Source organism: Bombina bombina, chromosome 7 (genome assembly GCF_027579735.1).
Source record: "Bombina bombina isolate aBomBom1 chromosome 7, aBomBom1.pri, whole genome shotgun sequence".
Lineage (NCBI taxonomy): Eukaryota > Metazoa > Chordata > Amphibia > Anura > Bombinatoridae > Bombina > Bombina bombina.
This window is the reverse complement of record NC_069505.1, coordinates 274,175,860-274,198,153: the sequence shown is the minus strand read 5'-3', so window position 1 is coordinate 274,198,153 and position 22,294 is coordinate 274,175,860. Positions and strand designations below refer to the sequence as shown.

The window sequence follows — 22,294 nt, the reverse complement described above, 5'->3', positions numbered from 1 at the left end:
AGTAGCCGGTGCGTCATTTGTCTACAAATGTATAAGTATGTTAGTATCTATGATATAAAACTTCTAGCGTATACAAACTGTACCTTTTCAGCTGTAGAGTGGAGCAGTGATAAACCTAGTACTGTTTTTCTGGATTTTATATTATTTTAGTTTGGGTAGAGAATATACCTCTGTTTGATATTAATGTAATATTTGCTTTAGAGTTATACAAATAGTCAATGCGTTTTTAACACTTTAGGGTCAGTGCTGGCTGCTAACGTGTGCAGGAAAATCACTGGTCAGCTGACCGAAGCCATCGGGAGACGAGAGGATGCAGCAGTGCAGCTGGAGGCTCTGGACATCTTGTGTGACATGTTAGGAAGGTGAGCTATTGCTTGTAATATGAATTACTTGTCACCACTCTCTACCCAGTTACTACATTGCCCTCTTTATCCCTAGCAGGCTTGGCGGAAGCCTCTTCACTTTCCATCCCTCCATCCAAAGTTGCCTTCTGCCCCAACTCACTAGCCCCCGGCTTGCTGTTAGGAAGAGGGCGGTCCTGGCTCTTGGGTACCTAGTGCACACCAGCAGTGCGACTTTGTTCACTGAACTTATAGAACATCTCGTGAGCGAAATGAAAAAGAACAAGTCTACTTCGACTACAAGGACCTACATTCAGTGTGTGGCAACCATCAGCTGGCAGGCAGGGCACAGAATAGGTTAGTGGGCAGTGTCATGTTACACGTCATGGTGCGGGGCAGTATAATGTGATGTTAATGAAGGTGTAAGCAGGAAAGGATGAAGGGAAAGAACACAGGCAAAATCAGAGAGCAGCCACATGAAATGGGCAAAGGAATAAGCATGGCTAGAGAACAGTGCCATATGAAGTGGGCAGGATTTGGGGCAGTGACATAGTGATGGCTAGAGAACAGTGCCACATAAAGTGGGCAGGATTTGGGGCAGTGACACATGCATGGCTAGAGAACAGTGTCACATGAAGTGGGCAGTATTTGGGGCAGTGACACATGCATGGCTAGAGAACAGTGCCACATAAAGTGGGCAGTGACACATGCATGGCTAGAGAACAGTGCCACATAAAGTGGGCAGGATTTGGGGCAGTGACACATGCATGGCTAGAGAACAGTGCCACATAAAGTGGGCAGGGACACATGCATGGCTAGAGAACAGTGTCACATGAAGTGGGCAGTATTTGGGGCAGTGACACATGCATGGCTAGAGAACAGTGTCACATGAAGTGGGCAGTATTTGGGGCAGTGACAAATCCATGGCTAGAGAACAGTGCCACATGAAGTGGGCAGGATTTGGAGCAGTTAATAACACAGTGATGGCTAGAGAGCAGTGTCACATTTGGGGCAGTGACACATGCATGGCAAGAGAACAGTGTCACATGAAACAGGCAAGGTTTGGAACAATTACACAGAAGGGCTAGAGAAATTTAGCATGAAATGGGCAAAATTTGGATGTCACACACGCAAGGCTAAAATGCAGTGCCATATGAAATGGTTAACATTTGGTATAGTGACATACACAGGGCTAGAGTGCTGTGCATTGCCATATAAATAGGTAGGGTTGCATGGCAGAGCCGTGGTACTTTATATTTCATAACTTACCTTTTTTATTATCTTGCTTTTACTCTCTCCATATCTTTCTCCTTCCCTGCCCTCCTGCACTCCCCCAGGCCCGCACCTAGAGAGGATTGTCCCTCTGGTTGTGGGGTTCTGTAAGGTTGAGGATGATGAGCTACAGGAGCAATGCTTCCAAGCACTTGAGTCCTTCATCAGACGCTGCCCCAAAGAGATCTCTTCATATGTCCCCACTGTGATTGAGCTGTGCCTAAAATACATTGCATATGATCCCAACTACAATTATGACAGTGAAGAGGAGGATGAGACCATGGAGACAGAAAGTGAAGAAGAACAAGGTTAGTGCGATATCCATGAAAATAGTTAAGATGTCCTTTTTTAGACGCAACAAACAAAAATAAAATCTACCTTTGTTTCCGTTTTAACTCATTCATTGATGTAGAAGAATGTATATATTAATTATGACATCATTATGTACAGGGGTCTGAAATGGTACCTGTTTTATACCATGACCGTGCTGCAAGAATAAAGGTCTTTTTATGGTTTTGTGCATCATGATTTTTAGACAAAGTTTCACAGAGCTTTGGGATATGTACTCTGTAATTTATTGCACAAGAAAGGGAAATAGTTATGCAAAAGTGTGTTTGCTCTTGTCCTATAATGTGTGTCACAACTATGCAGGGACACCCTTAGCATTTGCTGGGCCCTAGGCAAGACAAGATTGTAGGGGCCCCAGTCCAGCGCTCTTGTCCCCCTCTTCCTGTATGCTTTGCCCCTGTCCTAACATTCAGTGTTACCTATATAGAGCATAACAGTATATATTATACCTTCTGATACCATAAACACTTCTTCAGGATATACATCGCACCTTCTCATACCCTCACCCCTGAAAGTGCGGGGGCCCCCAAAGCGCAGGGCCCTGGGTGGGTCTCCCTCTCGCCCTGCCCAAAAGGCAGGTCTGCAACTATGTGATGTAGAGTCCTCGCTCCTCCGCAAGGGGACACAGTGACTATACAGGAGAGAGCTGTGCCTCATTGGGTCTCTTTGTCCTCTCACTGTAGGCTAGTGGCGCAGACAGGAGGGAGCTATGTCACACGGTGTATGCCCCTCTACCCACAAGTATAATATTTTATGTGTTTGACAGGCAATTATCACTTATTTTGGGTTTTCTACAGAAAGTGACAATGAGTACAGTGACGATGACGATATGAGTTGGAAGGTTCGGCGTTCTGCAGCCAAGTGCTTGGAATCTCTGGTCAGCTCTAGGATGGACCTGCTTCCTGAATTTTACCGCACTGTGGCCCCTGCAATTGTTCTGCGATTTAAAGAGAGAGAAGAGAATGTTAAAGTGGATATCTTCTCTGCGTACATTGCTCTACTGAGGCAGACACGCTCTGCACAGAGCTGGAAACAGATCCCCGAGGATTCATGCAAAGGAGATGCTACACTTAGTGCACTGCAGAATCAGGTTAGGTAGCGTTTTTTCCCTTTTCTAGGTATCACACTAAGGCAACAATGTAACTTCTGTGTCACTATGACATTGTTTTACCTGTATTTATACAACCCAGTGACACTGCGCCCCTATATCTCTTCTGTCTCTTTGCTCCCTGTATCCCTCTGAATCAATATTTCTTTTCTGTTTCTCTGCACACTTTATATCCTGAATTAATCTTCCCCTGGGTCCCACTGTCCCCTTTGTTCTGCAACACTTACTTGGTAACGGGAGAGCCTGGTTGCTTGGGGCAATGCCAAGCAAACTGGGGTAGATTCATGGCAGTTTTGAGTGGGTTTGGGCAGCTTTGGGCAGTTCCTGGTTTCTTTTAAGGAACCATAACATAAATATAAATAGGACAGACAGCAAGACAGAAGATCCAAATCAGAAACATCAGCAAAATACTAAATTACTGGAATTATACAACAAGCAGGAGGAATTCTAAGGAGAACACAGTAGAGTTTGCTATTTAACACTGTTGTGTGCAGTGTTAAAGGAACATTGAACACTAAATACATTTTATGCACCTTCCTCTAATCATGAGTGCTGCCATTTTGGAACCTAGGTTACTCTACAGGTATCTGAAGGTGAATTGTTGTACATATGCAAACAGGCCAGCACTGGAATGCAGTGAAACCTAGATATCAACATGGCAGCACCTATGACTAGAGCGAGGTGGGGAATAATGTCAACACTGCAATTATAAAATGTATTAAGTGTTTAATGCCCTTATTTAAAATATTGTCAGTCATAATGATAGTTCTTTGTAATGTCAAGTTCTCCCTTTGCAGAGTTGCAACCCTTTCTGGCCACCAAAGGGCTAACCTTTATGATTCATGTAAATGTCTTTTAAAGTGATAGTATATTTAAAAAATGCAAAACTCCCCCTTTCTGTGTCGCGGCTCCTCGCTAAAGTCAGTAGCTCCGGTCGCCCACAGTGTTCTCTCAATGAGGTGACCTTTTCACCTCTAAACCAATAGCCGTGCTAGTCATCTGACAGTGTTCTGTAATATGCTAGCACAGCTATTGGTATAGAGGTGGAAACGTCACCTAATTGGTATAGGGCTCTGTGCCATGGGCGGTCTAAAGGCGCTGACTTTAGCTAGGTGTCGTGGCACAGACAGGGTGAGTTTAGCACCCTTTTTTTACTAACTGATCACTGAAAGTCAGCTTTATTTTTAATGATGGTAAATCCTACCGGTTTTTTTAACACTTGGATTTACCATCACTTTAAGTATTGTACTTTGCGTTTTTCTATCTGATGTCATAGCTCTGCCAAAATAATTTGTTGGCTTTCTATAAATCCATAACAATAATACAAATAACGACATAACTGTTAAAACTGAAATTTGCATAAACTCATTTCAATTACAAAGAGAAGTGTTTTGCAATATACTTTAGCAAATATGCTTGTACTGCCAGCTCGCTGCCAGTATGCCCCTAAAACAGTGATGTTTACTAGAAGAATTTGTTTTATACAAGTATATTGCCTTCTATTCAAAATGTTACTGGTATGTTCATTTAACTATACCCTATGCCCTGCTACATATATGTGTCATTTAAAATAATCCATGCTATTACAATTACATTATGATATACTTTACATTGTATTTGGTATTTTTTTATGAATAATGGCATTTCAGTTTTATGCTATTATGCTGACATTTTACTTTTAAAATCATAGCAGTATTCCATTAGGATGTTCTGTAATCAACATAAATATCTAGAGTTTTCTATAGTTTCTGTAGTTGCTAACAACACAGGAGGACTAAGGTTATGGTTTTGGTTAGAGATAGGCTTAGGGTTATAGATAAGCTTAGGGCTAGGGTTATTGCAAGGCTTTGGTTTTGGTTAGAGCTAGGCTTAGAGTTTGGGTTATAGATAAGCTTAGTGCTTGGGTTATTGAAAGGCTTAGGTTTTGGTTATAGCTAGGCTTAGGGTTTGGGTTATAGATAAGCTTAGTGCTTGGGTTATTGAAAGGCTTAGGTTTTGGTTAGAGCTAGGCTTAGGGTTATAGATAAGCTAAGGGCTAGGGTTATTGCAAGGCTTAGCTTTTGGCTATAGCTATGCTTAGGGCTAGAGTTAGGGTTATAGATAAGCTAAGGGCTAGGGTTATTGCAAGGCTTAGCTTTTGGCTATAGCTATGCTTAGGGCTAGAGTTAGGGTTAGAGCTGAGCTTAGGGCTAGGGTTATTGCAAGGCTTAGGTTTTGGTTATTGCAAGGCTTAGGTTTTGGCTATAGCTATGCTTAGGGCTAGAGTTAGAGCTGAGCTTAGGGCTAGGGTTATTGCAAGGCTTAGGTTTTGGCTATAGCTAGGCTTACGTCTAGAGTTAGGGTTAGAGCTGAGATTAGGGCTAGGGTTATTGTAAGGCTTAGGTTTTGGCTATAGCTATGCTTAGGGCTAGAGTTAGGGTTAGAGCTGAGCTTAGGGCTAGGGTTATTGCAAGGTTTAGGTTTTGGCTATAACTATGCTTAGGGCTAGAGTTAGGGTTAGAGCTGAGCTTAGGGCTAGGGTTATTGTAAGGCTTAGGTTTTGGCTATAGCTATGCTTAGGGCTAGAGTTAGGGTTAGAGCTGAGCTTAGGGCTAGGGTTATTATTGTAATGCTTAGGTTTTGGCTATAGCTAGGCTTAGGGCTAGAGTTAGGGGCTAGGGTTATTGCAAGGCTTAGGTTTTGGCTATAGCTATGCTTAGGGCTAGAGTTAGGGTTAGAGCTGAGCTTAGGGCTAGGGTTATTGCAAGGCTTAAGTTTTGGCTATAGCTATGCTTAGGGCTAGAGTTAGAGTTAGAGCTGAGCTTAGGGCTAGGGTTATTGCAAGGCTTAGGTTTTGGCTATAGCTATGCTTAGGGCTAGAGTTAGGGTTAGAGCTGAGCTTAGGGCTAGGGTTATTGCAAGTCTTAGGTTTTGGCTATAGCTATGCTTAGGGCTAGAGTTAGGGTTAGAGCTGAGCTTAGGGCTAGAGTTATTGCAAGGCTTAGATTTTGGCTATAGCTATGCTTAAGGCTAGAGTTATGGTTAGAGCTGAGCTTAGTGCTAGGGTTATTGCAAGGCTTAGATTTTGGCTATAGCTATGCTTAGGGCTAGAGTTAAGGTTAGAGCTGAGCTTAGGGCTAGGGTTATTGCAAGTCTTAGGTTTTGGCTATAGCTATGCTTAGGGCTAGAGTTAGGGTTAGATCTGAGCTTAGGGCTAGGGTTATTGCAAGGCTTAGCTTTTGGCTATAGCTATGCTTAAGGCTAGAGTTATGGTTAGAGCTGAGCTTAGTGCTAGGGTTATTGCAAGGCTTAGATTTTGGCTATAGATATGCTTAGGGCTAGAGTTAGGGTTAGAGCGGAGCTTAGGGCTAGTGTTATTGCAAGGATTAGGTTTTGGTTATAGTTATGCTTAGGGTTAGAGGTAGGGTTAGAGCTGAGTTTAGGGCTATTCTTTAGGCTTGGGTTAGAGTTGGGCTTAGAGCTAGTATAAGAGTTAGACTTAGTGCTACGGTTTAGGCAAATGTTAGAGGTAGAAATAGGGATGGGTTTAGGGGTAAGGTTAGATCTAACTTACAGAAAGATTTACAGCTACGCTTAGGACAATAGTTTGATTTAGAACTTGGTTTAGGGCACAGGTTAGGGCTATTGATAGATCTAGGCTTAGGGCAATGGATAGAGCTAGGTCTTTAGGTTAGGGCAAGGTTAGAGTTCGATCTATGCATGTTGTTTGGGTTGGAGCTTAGCACTAGGGTAGGATTAAGGTAAGGGTTAGGACTAAGCTTAGGACAAGAGTTGGACATAGACTAGGCTTAGGGTTTTGGGGTAGAGCTAGACTTAGTGCAAGGGTCTCCTTTAGACTGTAATCTCTTCTCTAGACAAATAGCTGTTTGGGGCAGGGCTCCTGCTCTCCTTGTATCAGTTTGTACCATTTTTATGTGTAGCAATCTCTTCAGTCTCATCAGTACCTATGTTATTCTTTAGAGCCCATTCACTAAATCTCACACACCTCTCTAGTGTTTGTTGAATTGACCCTTTAGAATAATATAGGTATTAATTAGACAAATCTAGTGCACTCGCTTCTCTCTGTCCTCTGTGAATTTATTTCTATGTCGTCACTTTCTCTTTTGTCACGTTCAACTGTGTTTCTGCCTCTCTTAGCTGTTACCCTCTGTTGTGTCACTGTGTCACCATAGGTTCCAACCGTGATGAAGTGTTTGCACAAACTTCTAAGGGACAAGAGTATCAAGTCCCGTCAGGGCTGCTTTGCTGTACTCACGGAATTAACCAGTGCTCTGCCAGGCTGTCTGTCCCAGCATATCCCAACTCTCATCCCAGGTAAGCACCATTACAAGTAAATATATAAACAGGTCAACCAAGATCAATCAATAAGTAATTTTCTTTATTATTACCTTCTCCACTGTTGGTGTTTTGGGAAATATTTTTTATATTTGTTACTGCCCAGTGTCACTTTTTTCTGCTTTTGTTGTTCGGCCACTTATCTGTATGATACTGTGTCAAATATTATTTTTTTTCTTATATATTCTCTCTCGTCCATTGTTGTTTTCATCTTTGTCGCCTTTTTTCACTTAACCTATATGTTCTAGCCAGTCAACAGCGGGCACCACTGCGGGCACCACTGCCATTAACATATTTTGGTCTAGTTTCCAAATATCACACATATTACAAATTGAAAGTAAACTATTTCGCTTGAGTGTAATTGAATTTAACACGCATAGGGATATCGCAACTTCAGAGCTCTGGTTAACTGTTTGACAAAAAAAGTTGCTCAAAACACATCAAAAACACATTTGAAAGTACAGTTACACTCATAATAACACTGTCTAATAAAAAAAATATTAAAACAATTGCAATAAAAAGTTATAAGGGCTCAAATATGAATATATATAAAATGTGTGTATATATATATATATGTATGTATATATATATATATATATATATGTGTGTGTGTGTACATATGTATTTACAGACACATATACACATAAATACATATGTATACATGTAAAAGCATATTTATGCAATATTCATATTTAATAAAGTGTTTAACTATGCATTTAATGTAAATATGTCACATTCCAATGTTCTTTACATAAGGGAATATGTTCTAAGTATTTTTAAATAGATTATGTCTGTATAAATCTATACCTATATATAATAATGCTTTTGCAATATTAAAAGCTTTTTGCACGCTTCGGGATAGTGCTCGTGTGAAAATGTTTTACTTTTAACTTGTAATATGTAGGCTACACAGAGCGTTCAAAAAGCCTCCATTTAGCGGATTTAAAGTGCGAGGAGGAGCACAAACTACCGCTCCACTCGTAAACTAGCCTATAGTTGTGTTAAAGGGATTCTAAACCCACATTTTTCTTTCATGATTCAGATAGAGCATGCAATTTTAAGAAACTTTCTAATTTACTCCTATTATCACACTTTCTTCGTTCTCTTGCTATCTTTACTTGAAAAGCAGGAATCTAAGCTTAGGAGCCGGGCCCTCTTTGGTTCCGCACCTGGGTAGTGCTTACTGATTGGTGCCTAAATGTAGCCACCAATCAGCAAGCACTATCCAGGGTTCTGAACCAAAAATGGGCCAGCTCGTAAGCTTATAGTCCTACTTTTTAAAATAAAGATATCAAGAAAACGAAGAAAAATTGATAATAGGAGTAAATTAGAAGTTGCTTAAAATTGCTGCTCTATCTGAATCATGAAAGAAAAAAAACATAATTTATGTAAGAACTTACCTGATAAATTCATTTCTTTCATATTAGCAAGAGTCAATGAGCTAGTGACGTATGGGATATACATTCCTACCAGGAGGGGCAAAGTTTCCCAAACCTTAAAATGCCTATAAATACACCCCTCACCACACCCACAATTCAGTTTAACGAATAGCCAAGAAGTGGGGTGATAAGAAAAAAGTGCGAAAGCATATAAAATAAGGAATTGGAATAATTGTGCTTTATATAAAATCATAACCACCACAAAAAAAGGGCGGGCCTCATGGACTCTTGCTAATATGAAAGAAATTAATTTATCAGGTAAGTTCTTACATAAATTATGTTTTCTTTCATGTAATTAGCAAGAGTCCATGAGCTAGTGACGTATGGGATAATGACTACCCAAGAAGTGGATCTTTCCACACAAGAGTCACTAGAGAGGGAGGGATAAAATAAAGACAGCCAATTCCTGCTGAAAATAATCCACACCCAAAATAAAGTTTAATGAAAAACATAAGCAGAAGATTCAAACTGAAACCGCTGCCTGAAGTACTTTTCTACCAAAAACTGCTTCAGAAGAAGAAAATACATCAAAATGGTAGAATTTAGTAAAAAGAATGCAAAGAGGACCAAGTCGCTGCTTTGCAGATCTGGTCAACCGAAGCTTCATTCCTAAACGCCCAGGAAGTAGAAACTGACCTAGTAGAATGAGCTGTAATTCTCTGAGGCGGAGTTTTACCCGACTCAACATAGGCAAGATGAATTAAAGATTTCAACCAAGATGCCAAAGAAATGGCAGAAGCTTTCTGGCCTTTTCTAGAACCGGAAAAGATAACAAATAGACTAGAAGTCTTACGAAAAGATTTCGTAGCTTCAACATAATATTTCAAAGCTCTAACAACATCCAAAGAATGCAACGATTTCTCCTTAGAATTCTTAGGATTAGGACATAATGAAGGAACCACAATTTCTCTACTAATGTTGTTGGAATTCACAACTTTAGGTAAAAATTCAAAAGAAGTTCGCAACACCGCCTTATCCTGATGAAAAATCAGAAAAGGAGACTCACAAGAAAGAGCAGATAAATCAGAAACTCTTCTGGCAGAAGAGATGGCCAAAAGGAACAAAAAACTTTCCAAGAAAGTAATTTAATATCCAATGAATGCATAGGTTCAAATGGAGGAGCTTGAAGAGCCCCCAGAACCAAATTCAAACTCCAAGGAGGAGAAATTGACTTAATGACAGGCTTTATACGAACCAAAGCTTGTACAAAACAATGAATATCAGGAAGAATAGCAATCTTTCTGTGAAAAAGAACAGAAAGAGCAGAGATTTGACCTTTCAAGGAACTTGCGGACAAACCCTTATCTAAACCATCCTGAAGAAACTGTAATATTCTCGGTATTCTAAAAGAATGCCAAGAAAAATGATGAGAAAGACACCAAGAAATATAAGTCTTCCAGACTCTATAATATATCTCTCTGGATACAGATTTACGAGCCTGTAACATAGTATTAATCACAGAGTCAGAGAAACCTCTTTGACCAAGAATCAAGCGTTCAATCTCCATACCTTTAAATTGAAGGATTTCAGATCCTGATGGAAAAAAAGGACCTTGAGACAAAAGGTCTGGTCTTAACGGAAGAGTCCACGGTTGGCAAGAGGCCATCCGGACAAGATCCGCATACCAAAACCTGTGAGGCCATGCCGGAGCTACCAGCAGAACAAACGAGCATTCCTTCAGAATCTTGGAGGTTACTCTTGGAAGAAGAACTAGAGGCGGAAAGATATAGGGAGGATGATACTTCCAAGGAAGTGATAATGCATCCACTGCCTCCGCCTGAGGATCCCGGGATGTGGACAGATACCTGGGAAGTTTCTTGTTTAGATGAGAAGCCATCAGATCTATTTCTGGAAGTTCCCACATTTGAACAATCTGAAGAAATACCTCTGGGTGAAGAGACCATTCGCCCGGATGCAACGTTTGACGACTGAGATAATCCGCTTTCCAATTGTCCATACCTGGGATATGAACCGCAGAGATTAGACAGGAGCTGGATTCCGCCCAAACCAAAATTCGAGATACTTCTTTCATAGCCAGAGGACTGTGAGTCCCTCCTTGATGATTGATGTATGCCACAGTTGTGACATTGTCTATCTGAAAACAAATGAACAACTCTCTCTTCAGAAGAGGCCAAGACTGAAGAGCTCTGAAAATTGCACGGAGTTCCAAAATATTGATCGGAAATCTCACCTCCTGAGATTCCCAAACCCCTTGTGCCGTCAGATACCCTCACACAGCTCCCCAACCTGTAAGACTTGCATCTGTTGAGATTATAGTCCAGGTCGGAAGAACAAAGAAGCCCCCTGAACTAAACGATGGTGATCTGTCCACCATGTCAGAGAGTGTTGTAAAATCGGTTTAAAGATATTAATTGAGATATCTTTGAGTAATCCCTGCACCATTGGTTCAGCATACAGAGCTGAAGAGGTCGCATGTGAAAACGAGCAAAGGAGATCGCATCTGATGCGGCAGTCCTAAGACCCAACATTTCCATGCATAAGGCTACCAAAGGGAATGATTGTGACTGAAGGTTTTGACAAGCTGATATCAATGTTAAACTTCTCTTGTCTGACAAGGACAGAGTCATAGACACTGAATTTATCTAGAAACCTAAAAAGGTTACCCTTGTCTGAGGAATCAATGAACTGATTGGTAAATTGATCCTCCAACCATGAACTTGAAGAAACAACACAAGTCGATTCGTATGAGATTCTTCGAAAATGAGAAGACTGAGCAAATACCAAGATATCGTCCAAATAAGGAAATACCAAAACCCTATTCTCTGATTACAGAAAGAAGGGCACCGAGAACCTTTGAAAAAAATTCTTGGAACTGAGGCTAAGCCAAACGGTAGAGCCACAAAACTGGTAATGCTTGTCTAAAAAGAGAATCTCAGACACTAAAAGTGATCTGGATGAATCGGAATATGCAGATACACATCCTGTAAATCTATTGTAGACATATAATGCCCTTGCTAAACAAAAGGCAGGATAGTCCTACAGTAACCATCTTGAATGTTGGTATCCTAACATAATGATTCAATAATGATAGATCCGGAACTGGTCTGAAGGAATTGACCTTCTTTGGTACAATGAAGAGATAAAATAAAACCCCAGCCCCTGTTCCAGAACTGGAACTGGCATAAATACTCCAGCCAACTCTAGATCTGAAACACATTTCAGAAATGCTGAGCCTTTGCTGTGTTAACTGGGACACGGGAAAGAAAAGAATCTCTTAGCAGGAGGCCTTAACTTGAAGCCAATTCTGTACCTTTCTGAAACAATGTTTCTGAAACCAGAGATTAAGAACGGAATTGATCCAAATTTCTTCGAAGAAAACGTAATCTGCCCCATACCAGCTGAGCTGGAATAAGGGCCGCACCTTCATAGGTACTTAGGAGCTGGCTATAGGTTTCTATAAGGCTTGGATATATTCCAAACTGGAAATAGTTTCCAAACTGATACCGCTCCTGAGGATGAAGGATCAGGCTTTTGTTCCTTGTGAGGAAAGGAATGAAAATGATTATTTACCCTGGAAAGAAAGGGAAAGCAAAGTTGACTTAGAAGACATGTCAGCATTCCAAGTTTAATCCATAAAGCTATTCTAGCTAAAATAGCTAGAGACATATACCTGACATCAACTCTAATGATATCAAAAGATGGTATCACCAATAAAATTATTAGCATGTTATAGAATAAAAATAATGCTATAAAATTATGATCTGTTACTTGTTGCGCTAAAGCTTCTAACCAAAAAGTTGAAGCTGCAGCAACATCCGCTAAAAATATAGCAGGTCTAAGAAGATTACCTGAACATAAGTAAGCTTTTCTTAGAAAGGATTCAATTTTCCTATCTAAAGGATCCTTAAATGAAGTACTATCTGCCGTAGGAATAGTAGTACATTAACAGGAGTAGAGACAGCCCCATAACCTTAGGGATTTTTGTCCCAAAAAACTCTAATCTGTCAGATGGCACAGGATATAATTTGCTTAAACGTCTAGAAGGAGTAAATAAATTACCCAAATTATTCCATTCCCTGGAAATTACTTCAGAAATAGCATCAGGGAGATAAAACACTTCTGGAATAACTACAGGAGATTTAAAAACCTTATTTAAACGTTTACATTTAGTATCAAGAGGACCAGAATCCTCTATTTCTAAGTAAAGAACGAATAAATTCCATCTTGAACAAATACAAAGATTTATCAGCATCAACCTCTGAGACAGAAACCTCAGAACCAGAAGAACCATTATCAGTATCAGAATGATGATGTTCATTTAAAAATTCATCTGAAAAAAGAGAAGTTTTAAAAGACTTTTATGTATACTAGAAGGAGAAATAACAGACATAACCTTCTTAATGGATTTAAAAAATAAAATCTCTTATGTTATCAGGAACACTCTGAAAATTAGATGTTGACGGAACAGCAACAGGTAATGTAACAGTACTAAAGGAAATTTTATCTGCATTAATAAGTTTGACATGACATGCAATACAAATAACAGCTGGAGAAACAGATACCAAAAGTTTATAGCAGATACACTTAGCTTGGTAGCTCCAGCATTGTGCAGTGATTTTCCTGAAGTATCTTCTGACTCAGTTGCAACGTGGAACATCTTGCAATATGTAAAAGAAAAAAACAACATATAAAGCAAAATTGATCAAATTCCTTAAATGACAGTTTCAGGAATGGGAAAAAATGCCAAAGAACAAGCTTCTAGCAACCAGAAGCAATAAAAAATGAGACTTAAATAATGTGGAGACAAAAGTGACGCCCATATTTTTTCGCGCCAAATAAGACGCCCACATTATTTGGCGCCTAAATGCTTTTTGGCGCCAAAAATGACGCCACATCCGGAACGCCAACATTTTTGGCGCAAAATAACGTCAAAGAATGACGCAACTTCCGGCGACACGTATGACGCCGGAAACGGAAATAGAATTTTTGCGCCAAAAAAGTCCGCGCCAAGAATGACGCAATAAAATGAAGCATTTTCAGCCCCCGCGAGCCTAACAGCCCACAGGGAAAAAGTCAAATTTTAAGGTAAAAAATGTTAAATTAAAATGCATTATCCCAAATATGAAACTGACTGTCTGAAAAATAAGGAAAGTTGAACATTCTGAGTCAAGGCAAATAAATGTTTGAATACATATATTTAGAACTTTATAAACAAAGTGCCCAACCATAGCTAGGAGTGTCACAGAAAATAAGACTTACTTACCCCAGGACACTCATCTACATATAGCAGATAGCCAAACCAGTACTGAAACGAGAATCAGCAGAGGTAATGGTATATATAAGAGTATATCGTCGATCTGAAAAGGGAGGTAAGAGATGAATCTCTACGACCGATAACAGAGAACCTATGAAATAGACCCCTTAGAAGGAGATCACTGCATTCAAATAGGCAATACTCTCCTCACATCCCTCTGACATTCACTGCACGCTGAGAGGAAAACCGGGCTCCAACTTGCTGCGGAGCGCATATCAACGTAGAATCTAGCACAAACTTACTTCACCACCTCCATCGGAGGCAAAGTTTGTAAAACTGAATTGTGGGTGTGGTGAGGGGTGTATTTATAGGCATTTTAAGGTTTGGGAAACTTTGCCCCTCCTGGTAGGAATGTATATCCCATACGTCACTAGCTCATGGACTCTTGCTAATTACATGAAAGAAATTGGATTTAGTGTCCCTTTAATAATAAAAGGCTTTAATGAATTACAGCATATTGTTATTATGCTGAAATGAACCTTTAATTACCTCTGTTGCCATATTTCCATGTGTCATATCTCCTGTGTCACTGTACATATGCCCCAATTGTCACTTTATCACTTGTCTTGACTATTCCCTTTGTCACTTTTATCACCCGTACCATTAACTGCCATGAGTCTTTGTTTCACTGTATTTCGTATGTTAATTTAACACTTTCTCATTACTCATTATGCCCCTTCTCTCTTCTTAGGACTTGTATTTTCCCTTACTGACAAAACCAGCAGCTCCAACATGCGCCTGGACACTCTAAGCTTTCTTCATGTCTTGCTCTGCAGTCACCCGCTGGGATGCTTCCAGTCGCACCTTCCTTCAATTTTGCCTCCAGTAGTTACTTGCATATCTGACCCTTTCTACAAAATAACTTCTGAGGCCCTGCTTGTGGCCCAGCAGCTGGTTATAGTGATGCGGCCGTTGGACCAGGCTAAATCCACTCCCCCCTCACCTTATCTAAAAGAGTTATTCAGCGCAACCCTAAAGAGGCTACAAGCAACAGACATAGATCAGGAGGTGAAGGAGCGGGCTCTGTCCTGCATGGGGCAGCTCATTTGCCACCTAGGCGATCAGCTGGGAGGTGACCTTCAGCCCACCCTCCAGCTTATCCTAGAACGGCTCCGTAATGAGATCACACGACTCACAGCTGTGAAAGCACTTACCCTTATTGCAGGATCTCCACTGAAGGTAGACTTAAGGCCACTACTTAAAGATGCCTTGCCCATCCTAGCCTCCTTCCTGCGCAAAAACCAGCGTGCACTGAGACTTGGTACTCTTTCTGCCCTAGGGGTGCTGGTTAAGAATTACAGTGACTGCCTGAAACCTCCCATGGTGGACCCCTTGCTAGGGGAGTTGCCCACACTCTTAGCTGAGTCAGATATGCACGTGGCTCAGGTCACTGTGGACTTCCTGATAATCCTAGTTACAGCACATCCAGCGTCCCTCCCTAAATTGGCTCCTTGTGTCCTCCCCCAGCTGTTTCAACTAGTTCACTCACCCCTCCTACAGGGTGGTGCCCTCACTTCCATTCTTTCCTTCTTACGTGCACTGGTTCAAAGCCATACCCCTCACCTTGGCTATGCAGAAATCCTAAAGCAGTTGACAGCACCTGTATATTCTTCAGGGCCAACACTTCACAAACAGTCCTTCCACTCTGTCGCTAAATGCGTAGCCGCTCTGGCAGGGGTTTGTCCCAAGGAGTCGGCATCCTCCATCAATCAGTTTATCCAAGATGCTAAGAACCCACGAGTTGGAGATTCTGTAAAAGTATTGGCCTTTCTAACTCTAGCAGAGATCGGGCATGAAAGAAGCTTGGGAGCTCATCAGAAAGAGCTAAAAAGTGTAATTCTGGAAGCATTTGCATCATCCAGTGAAGAGGTTAAATCTGCAGCCTCCTACGCATTGGGAAATGCAAGTGTAGGGGGCCCCGCTGACTTTTTACCATTCTTACTTCATGAGATTGGGGGTCAGCCTCGGAGGCAGTATCTCCTGCTACATTCACTCAAAGAAGCTCTTACGTCTCTCCCCAGTGAGGAGCTAAGGCCTTATCAGGAAGATGTTTGGGGTCTGTTACTGCAGCACTGTGAAGCACCAGAGGAGGGAACAAGGAATGTAGTGGCCGAATGCCTCGGGAAACTAACTCTGGTGAACCCTGCTCAGCTGCTACCCAGATTGTGCAAGCAGCTTGCCTCAGGTAATGCTCAGGGAGCAACGGGCAAGATATACAGGCTTGTGCACATCACAGCATGATATAATAGGCTTTACTGAATCTCATAGCAAAGAGACAAAGCAGTTTTAATAGTATCAAAATAAATAAAAGAGAACTAAAATGTTTCTACATGAAAAATACAGTGGCCAAAAAACATTCAGTATTAGACTATAATTTAAAGGGACAATAAAGTCAAAATTAAACTTAAATGGATTGGGTTGACCATGAAATTTCAAAAAACTTTCCAATTTATTATTATTATTATCATTTAATTGTATAGTGCCGCTAAATTCTGTAGCGCTGGGTACAATAATAGGGGTATACGACAAGGATTTGTGATGAATACAAAACATAACAAAACTAAACAAATCTAGTACAGGAGGAAGAGGGCCCTGCTCCGGAGAGCTTACAGTCTACAGGTTTAGGGTGCAGAGACAGAAGGTTGGGGTAACTTGTCACATCAGTTGTAGTTGCAGCAGTGAGTCAGGCAGTTCATGTATTAGTTTGGTTAGGATGAGGGATGGAGGAGAGATGGTCGCTTCTCTGAGTAGGTGGGTTTTCAAGATTGGAGACAGTCTTATGGAGCGGGGTAGAGAGTTCCAGAGGACAGGAGCAGCACGTGAGAAGCCATGGAGATGGGAGTGGGACATAGAGATAACAGGAGTGAAGAGACGTAGGTCAGAGGTTGATCGAAGAGGACGGGATGGGGAATATTTCACGATGAGAGAGGAAATATAGTTGGGAGTTAGACTGTTGAGTGATTTTTAAGTTAGGTTTAATACTGTAAATTGTAATCTGGAGTGTATGGGGAGCTAGTGTAGAGACTGGCAGAGCAGCTGATGTAGATCGGCGACTTAGATGGATGAGTCTAGCAGAAGCATTCATAATAGATTGGAGGCCATTTAGGAGTAGATTGCAATAATCAATGCGTGACAAAATGAGCGAATGAATAAGTACAGTATTTTTGTAGTTTTTTGAGTAAGGAAGGGACAAATTCTGGAAATGTTGCGTTGGTGTGAACGGCAGGATTTGGTAAGCGTTTGTATGTGTGGGTTGAATGTGAGTTCTGAGTCTAGTGTGACCCCAAGACAGCAGACCTGGGGTGATGTGTTGAGAATAAAGTCTCCAACCATCAAAGAAATGTCAGGTGTTGGATGTCTCGAAGAGTGGGGGATAAGAAGCAGCTCAGTTTGAACAGAATGAGTTGGAGGTAGTGTGAAGACATCCAAGAGGAAATTGTAGAGAGGCAGTCAGATTTACTTCTATTATCAAGTTTGCTTAGTTCTCTTGGTATCCTTTATTAAAAATTATTTCTAGGTGTGCTCAGGGGCATGCACACGTCTTTAGGCATCTGTCAGTAGTATTTGCAACAATGTTTATAGCAATGTTATACAATGTTGCAACCACTGCTGCCATAGACTGCTAAAGACACATGCACACTCCTAAGCTCCGATCACACTGCTTATGTTTACTCTTCAAGTCTTCTGAATCATGGTTGTTTAATTTTAAGTTTACTGTCCCTTTAAGATACAATAACAAAAATAAATACTTATTAACCCCTTAACGACCGAGGACGTGCAGGGTACGTCCTCAAAAAAAACATAATTTATGTAAGAACTTACCTGATAAATTCATTTCTTTCATATTAACAAGAGTCCATGAGCTAGTGACGTATGGGATATACATTCCTACCAGGAGGGGCAAAGTTTCCCAAACCTTAAAATGCCTATAAATACACCCCTCACCACACCCACAAATCAGTTTAACGAATAGCCAAGAAGTGGGGTGATAAGAAAAAAAGTGCGAAGCATATAAAATAAGGAATTGGAATAATTGTGCTTTATACAAAAAAATCATAACCACCACAAAAAAAGGTGGGCCTCATGGACTCTTGTTAATATGAAAGAAATGAATTTATCAGGTAAGTTCTTACATAAATTATGTTTTCTTTCATGTAATTAACAAGAGTCCATGAGCTAGTGACGTATGGGATAATGAATACCCAAGATGTGGATCTTTCCACACAAGAGTCACTAGAGAGGGAGGGATAAAATAAAGACAGCCAATTCCTGCTGAAATAATCCACACCCAAAATAAAGTTTAATGAAAAACATAAGCAGAAGATTCAAACCGAAACCACTGCCTGAAGTACCTTTCTACCAAAAACTGCTTCAGAAGAAGAGAATACATCAAAATGGTAGAATTTAGTAAAAGTATGCAAAGAGGACCAAGTCGCTGCTTTGCAAATCTGATCAACTGAAGCTTCATTCCTAAACGCCCAGGAAGTAGAAACTGACCTAGTAGAATGAGCTGTAATCCTCTGAGGCGGAGTCTTACCCGATTTAACATAGGCAAGATGAATTAAAGATTTCAACCAGGATGCCAAAGAAATGGCAGAAGCTTTCTGGCCTTTTCTAGAACCAGAAAAGATGACAAATAGACTAGAAGTCTTTCGGAAAGATTTAGTAGCTTCAACATAATATTTTAAAGCTCTAACAACATCCAAAGAATGTAACGATTTCTCCTTAGAATTCTTAGGATTAGGACATAATGAAGGAACCACGATTTCTCTACTAATGTTGTTGGAATTCACAACCTTAGGTAAAAATTCAAAAGAAGTTCGCAACACCGCCTTATCCTGATGAAAAATCAGAAAAGGAGACTCACAAGAAAGAGCAGATAATTCAGAAACTCTTCTGGCAGAAGAGATGGCCAAAAGGAACAAAACTTTCCAAGAAAGCAATTTAATGTCCAATGAATGCATAGGTTCAAACGGAGGAGCTTGAAGAGCTCCCAGAACCAAATTCAAACTCCATGGAGGAGAAATTGACTTAATGACAGGTTTTATACGAACCAAAGCTTGTACAAAACAATGAATATCAGGAAGAATAGCAATCTTTCTGTGAAAAAGAACAGAAAGAGCAGAGATTTGTCCTTTCAAGGAACTTGCGGACAAACCCTTATCTAAACCATCCTGAAGAAATTGTAATATTCTCGGAATTCTAAAAGAATACCAAGAAAAATGATGAGTAAGACACCAAGAAATATAAGTCTTCCAGACTCTATAATATATCTCTCTAGATACAGATTTACGAGCCTGTAACATAGTATCAATCACAGAGTCAGAGAAACCTCTTTGACTAAGAATCAAGCGTTCAATCTCCATACCTTTAAATTTAAGGATTTCAGATCCGGATGGAAAAAAGGACCTTGCGACAGAAGGTCTGGTCTTAACGGAAGAGTCCATGGTTGGCAAGATGCCATCCGGACAAGATCCGCATACCAAAACCTGTGAGGCCATGCCGGAGCTATTAGCAGAACAAACGAGCATTCCCTCAGAATCTTGGAGATTACTCTTGGAAGAAGAACTAGAGGCGGAAAGATATAGGCAGGATGATACTTCCAAGGAAGTGATAATGCATCCACTGCCTCCGCCTGAGGATCCCGGGATCTGGACAGATACCTGAGAAGTTTCTTGTTTAGATGAGAGGCCATCAGATCTATCTCTGGAAGCCCCCACATTTGAACAATCTGAAGAAATACCTCTGGGTGAAGAGACCATTCGCCCGGATGCAACGTTTGGCGACTGAGATAATCCGCTTCCCAATTGTCTACACCTGGGATATGAACCGCAGAGATTAGACAGGAGCTGGATTCCGCCCAAACCAAAATTCGAGATACTTCTTTCATAGCCAGAGGACTGTGAGTCCCTCCTTGATGATTGATGTATGCCACAGTTGTGACATTGTCTGTCTGAAAACAAATGAACGATTCTCTCTTCAGAAGAGGCCAAAACTGAAGAGCTCTGAAAATTGCACGGAGTTCCAAAATATTGATTGGTAATCTCACCTCCTGAGATTCCCAAACTCCCTGTGCCGTCAGAGATCCCCACACAGCTCCCCAACCTGTGAGACTTGCATCTGTTGAAATTACAGTCCAGGTCGGAAGAACAAAAGAAGCCCCCTGAATTAAACGATGGTGATCTGTCCACCACGTTAGAGAGTGTCGAACAATCGGTTTTAAAGATATTAATTGATATATCTTCGTGTAATCCCTGCACCATTGGTTCAGCATACAGAGCTGAAGAGGTCGCATGTGAAAACGAGCAAAGGGGATCGCGTCCGATGCAGCAGTCATAAGACCTAGAATTTCCATGCATAAGGCTACCGAAGGGAATGATTGAGACTGAAGGTTTCGACAAGCTGTAATCAATTTTAGACGTCTCTTGTCTGTTAAAGACAGAGTCATGGACACTGAATCTATCTGGAAACCCAGAAAGGTTACCCTTGTTTGAGGAATCAAAGAACTTTTTGGTAAATTGATCCTCCAACCATGATCTTGAAGAAACAACACAAGTCGATTCGTATGAGACTCTGCTAAATGTAAAGACTGAGCAAGTACCAAGATATCGTCCAAATAAGGAAATACCACAATACCCTGTTCTCTGATTACAGACAGAAGGGCACCGAGAATCTTTGTGAAAAATTCTTGGAGCTGTAGCAAGGCCAAACGGTAGAGCCACAAATTGGTAATGTTTGTCTAGAAAAGAGAATCTCAGGAACTGAAAATGATCTGGATGAATCGGAATATGCAGATATGCATCCTGTAAATCTATTGTGGACATATAATTCCCTTGCTGAACAAAAGGCAATATAGTCCTTACAGTTACCATCTTGAACGTTGGTATCCTTACATAACGATTCAATAATTTTAGATCCAGAACTGGTCTGAAGGAATTCTCCTTCTTTGGTACAATGAAGAGATTTGAATAAAACCCCATCCCCTGTTCCGGAACTGGAACTGGCATAATTACTCCAGCCAACTCTAGATCTGAAACACAATTCAGAAATGCTTGAGCTTTCACTGGATTTACTGGGACACGGGAAAGAAAAAATCTCTTTGCAGGAGGTCTCATCTTGAAACCAATTCTGTACCCTTCTGAAACAATGCTCTGAATCCAAAGATTGTGAACAGAATTGATCCAAATTTCTTTGAAAAAACGTAACCTGCCCCCTACCAGCTGAACTGGAATGAGGGCCGTACCTTCATGTGAACTTAGAAGCAGGCTTTGCCTTTCTAGCAGGCTTGGATTTATTCCAGACTGGAGATGGTTTCCAAACTGAAACTGCTCCTGAGGACGAAGGATCAGGCTTTTGTTCTTTGTTGAAACGAAAGGAACGAAAACGATTGTTAGCCCTGTTTTTACCTTTAGATTTTTTATCCTGTGGTAAAAAAGTTCCTTTCCCACCAGTAACAGTTGAAATAATAGAATCCAACTGAGAACCAAATAATTTGTTTCCCTGGAAAGAAATGGAAAGTAGAGTTGATTTAGAAGCCATATCAGCATTCCAAGTCTTAAGCCATAAAGCTCTTCTGGCTAAGATAGCTAGAGACATAAACCTAACATCAACTCTAATAATATCAAAAATGGCATCACAGATAAAATTATTAGCATGCTGGAGAAGAATAATAATATCATGAGAATCACGATTTGCTACTTGTTGCGCTAGGGTTTCCAACCAAAAAGTTGAAGCTGCAGCAACATCAGCCAATGATATAGCAGGTCTAAGAAGATTACCTGAACACAGATAAGCTTTTCTTAGAAAGGATTCAATTTTTCTATCTAAAGGATCCTTAAACGAGGTACCATCTGACGTAGGAATGGTAGTACGTTTAGCAAGGGTAGAAATAGCCCCATCAACTTTAGGGATTTTGTCCCAAAATTCTAACCTGTCAGGCGGAACAGGATATAATTGCTTAAAACGTTTAGAAGGAGTAAATGAATTACCCAATTTATCCCATTCTTTGGAAATCACTGCAGAAATAGCATTAGGAACAGGAAAAACTTCTGGAATAACCGCAGGAGCTTTAAAAACCTTATCCAAACGTATAGAATTAGTATCAAGAGGACTAGAATCCTCTATTTCTAAAGCAATTAGTACTTCTTTAAGTAAAGAGCGAATAAATTCCATCTTA

General features: G+C 40.6%; 1 protein-coding gene across 1 annotated transcript in view; it reads left to right on the top strand.

The window, feature by feature from the left end:
- The window catches only part of LOC128666284 (cullin-associated NEDD8-dissociated protein 1), a 73,979-nt gene that overhangs the window by 8,530 nt on the left and 43,155 nt on the right, over positions 1 to 22,294 (top strand). The window contains exons 4-9 of the mRNA XM_053720771.1: positions 239 to 362; positions 442 to 698; positions 1,679 to 1,921; positions 2,759 to 3,051; positions 7,242 to 7,383; positions 14,810 to 16,303. Of these exons, the coding sequence (XP_053576746.1) occupies positions 239 to 362; positions 442 to 698; positions 1,679 to 1,921; positions 2,759 to 3,051; positions 7,242 to 7,383; positions 14,810 to 16,303 (2,553 nt within the window). The remainder of the gene's footprint in view (positions 1 to 238; positions 363 to 441; positions 699 to 1,678; positions 1,922 to 2,758; positions 3,052 to 7,241; positions 7,384 to 14,809; positions 16,304 to 22,294) is intronic.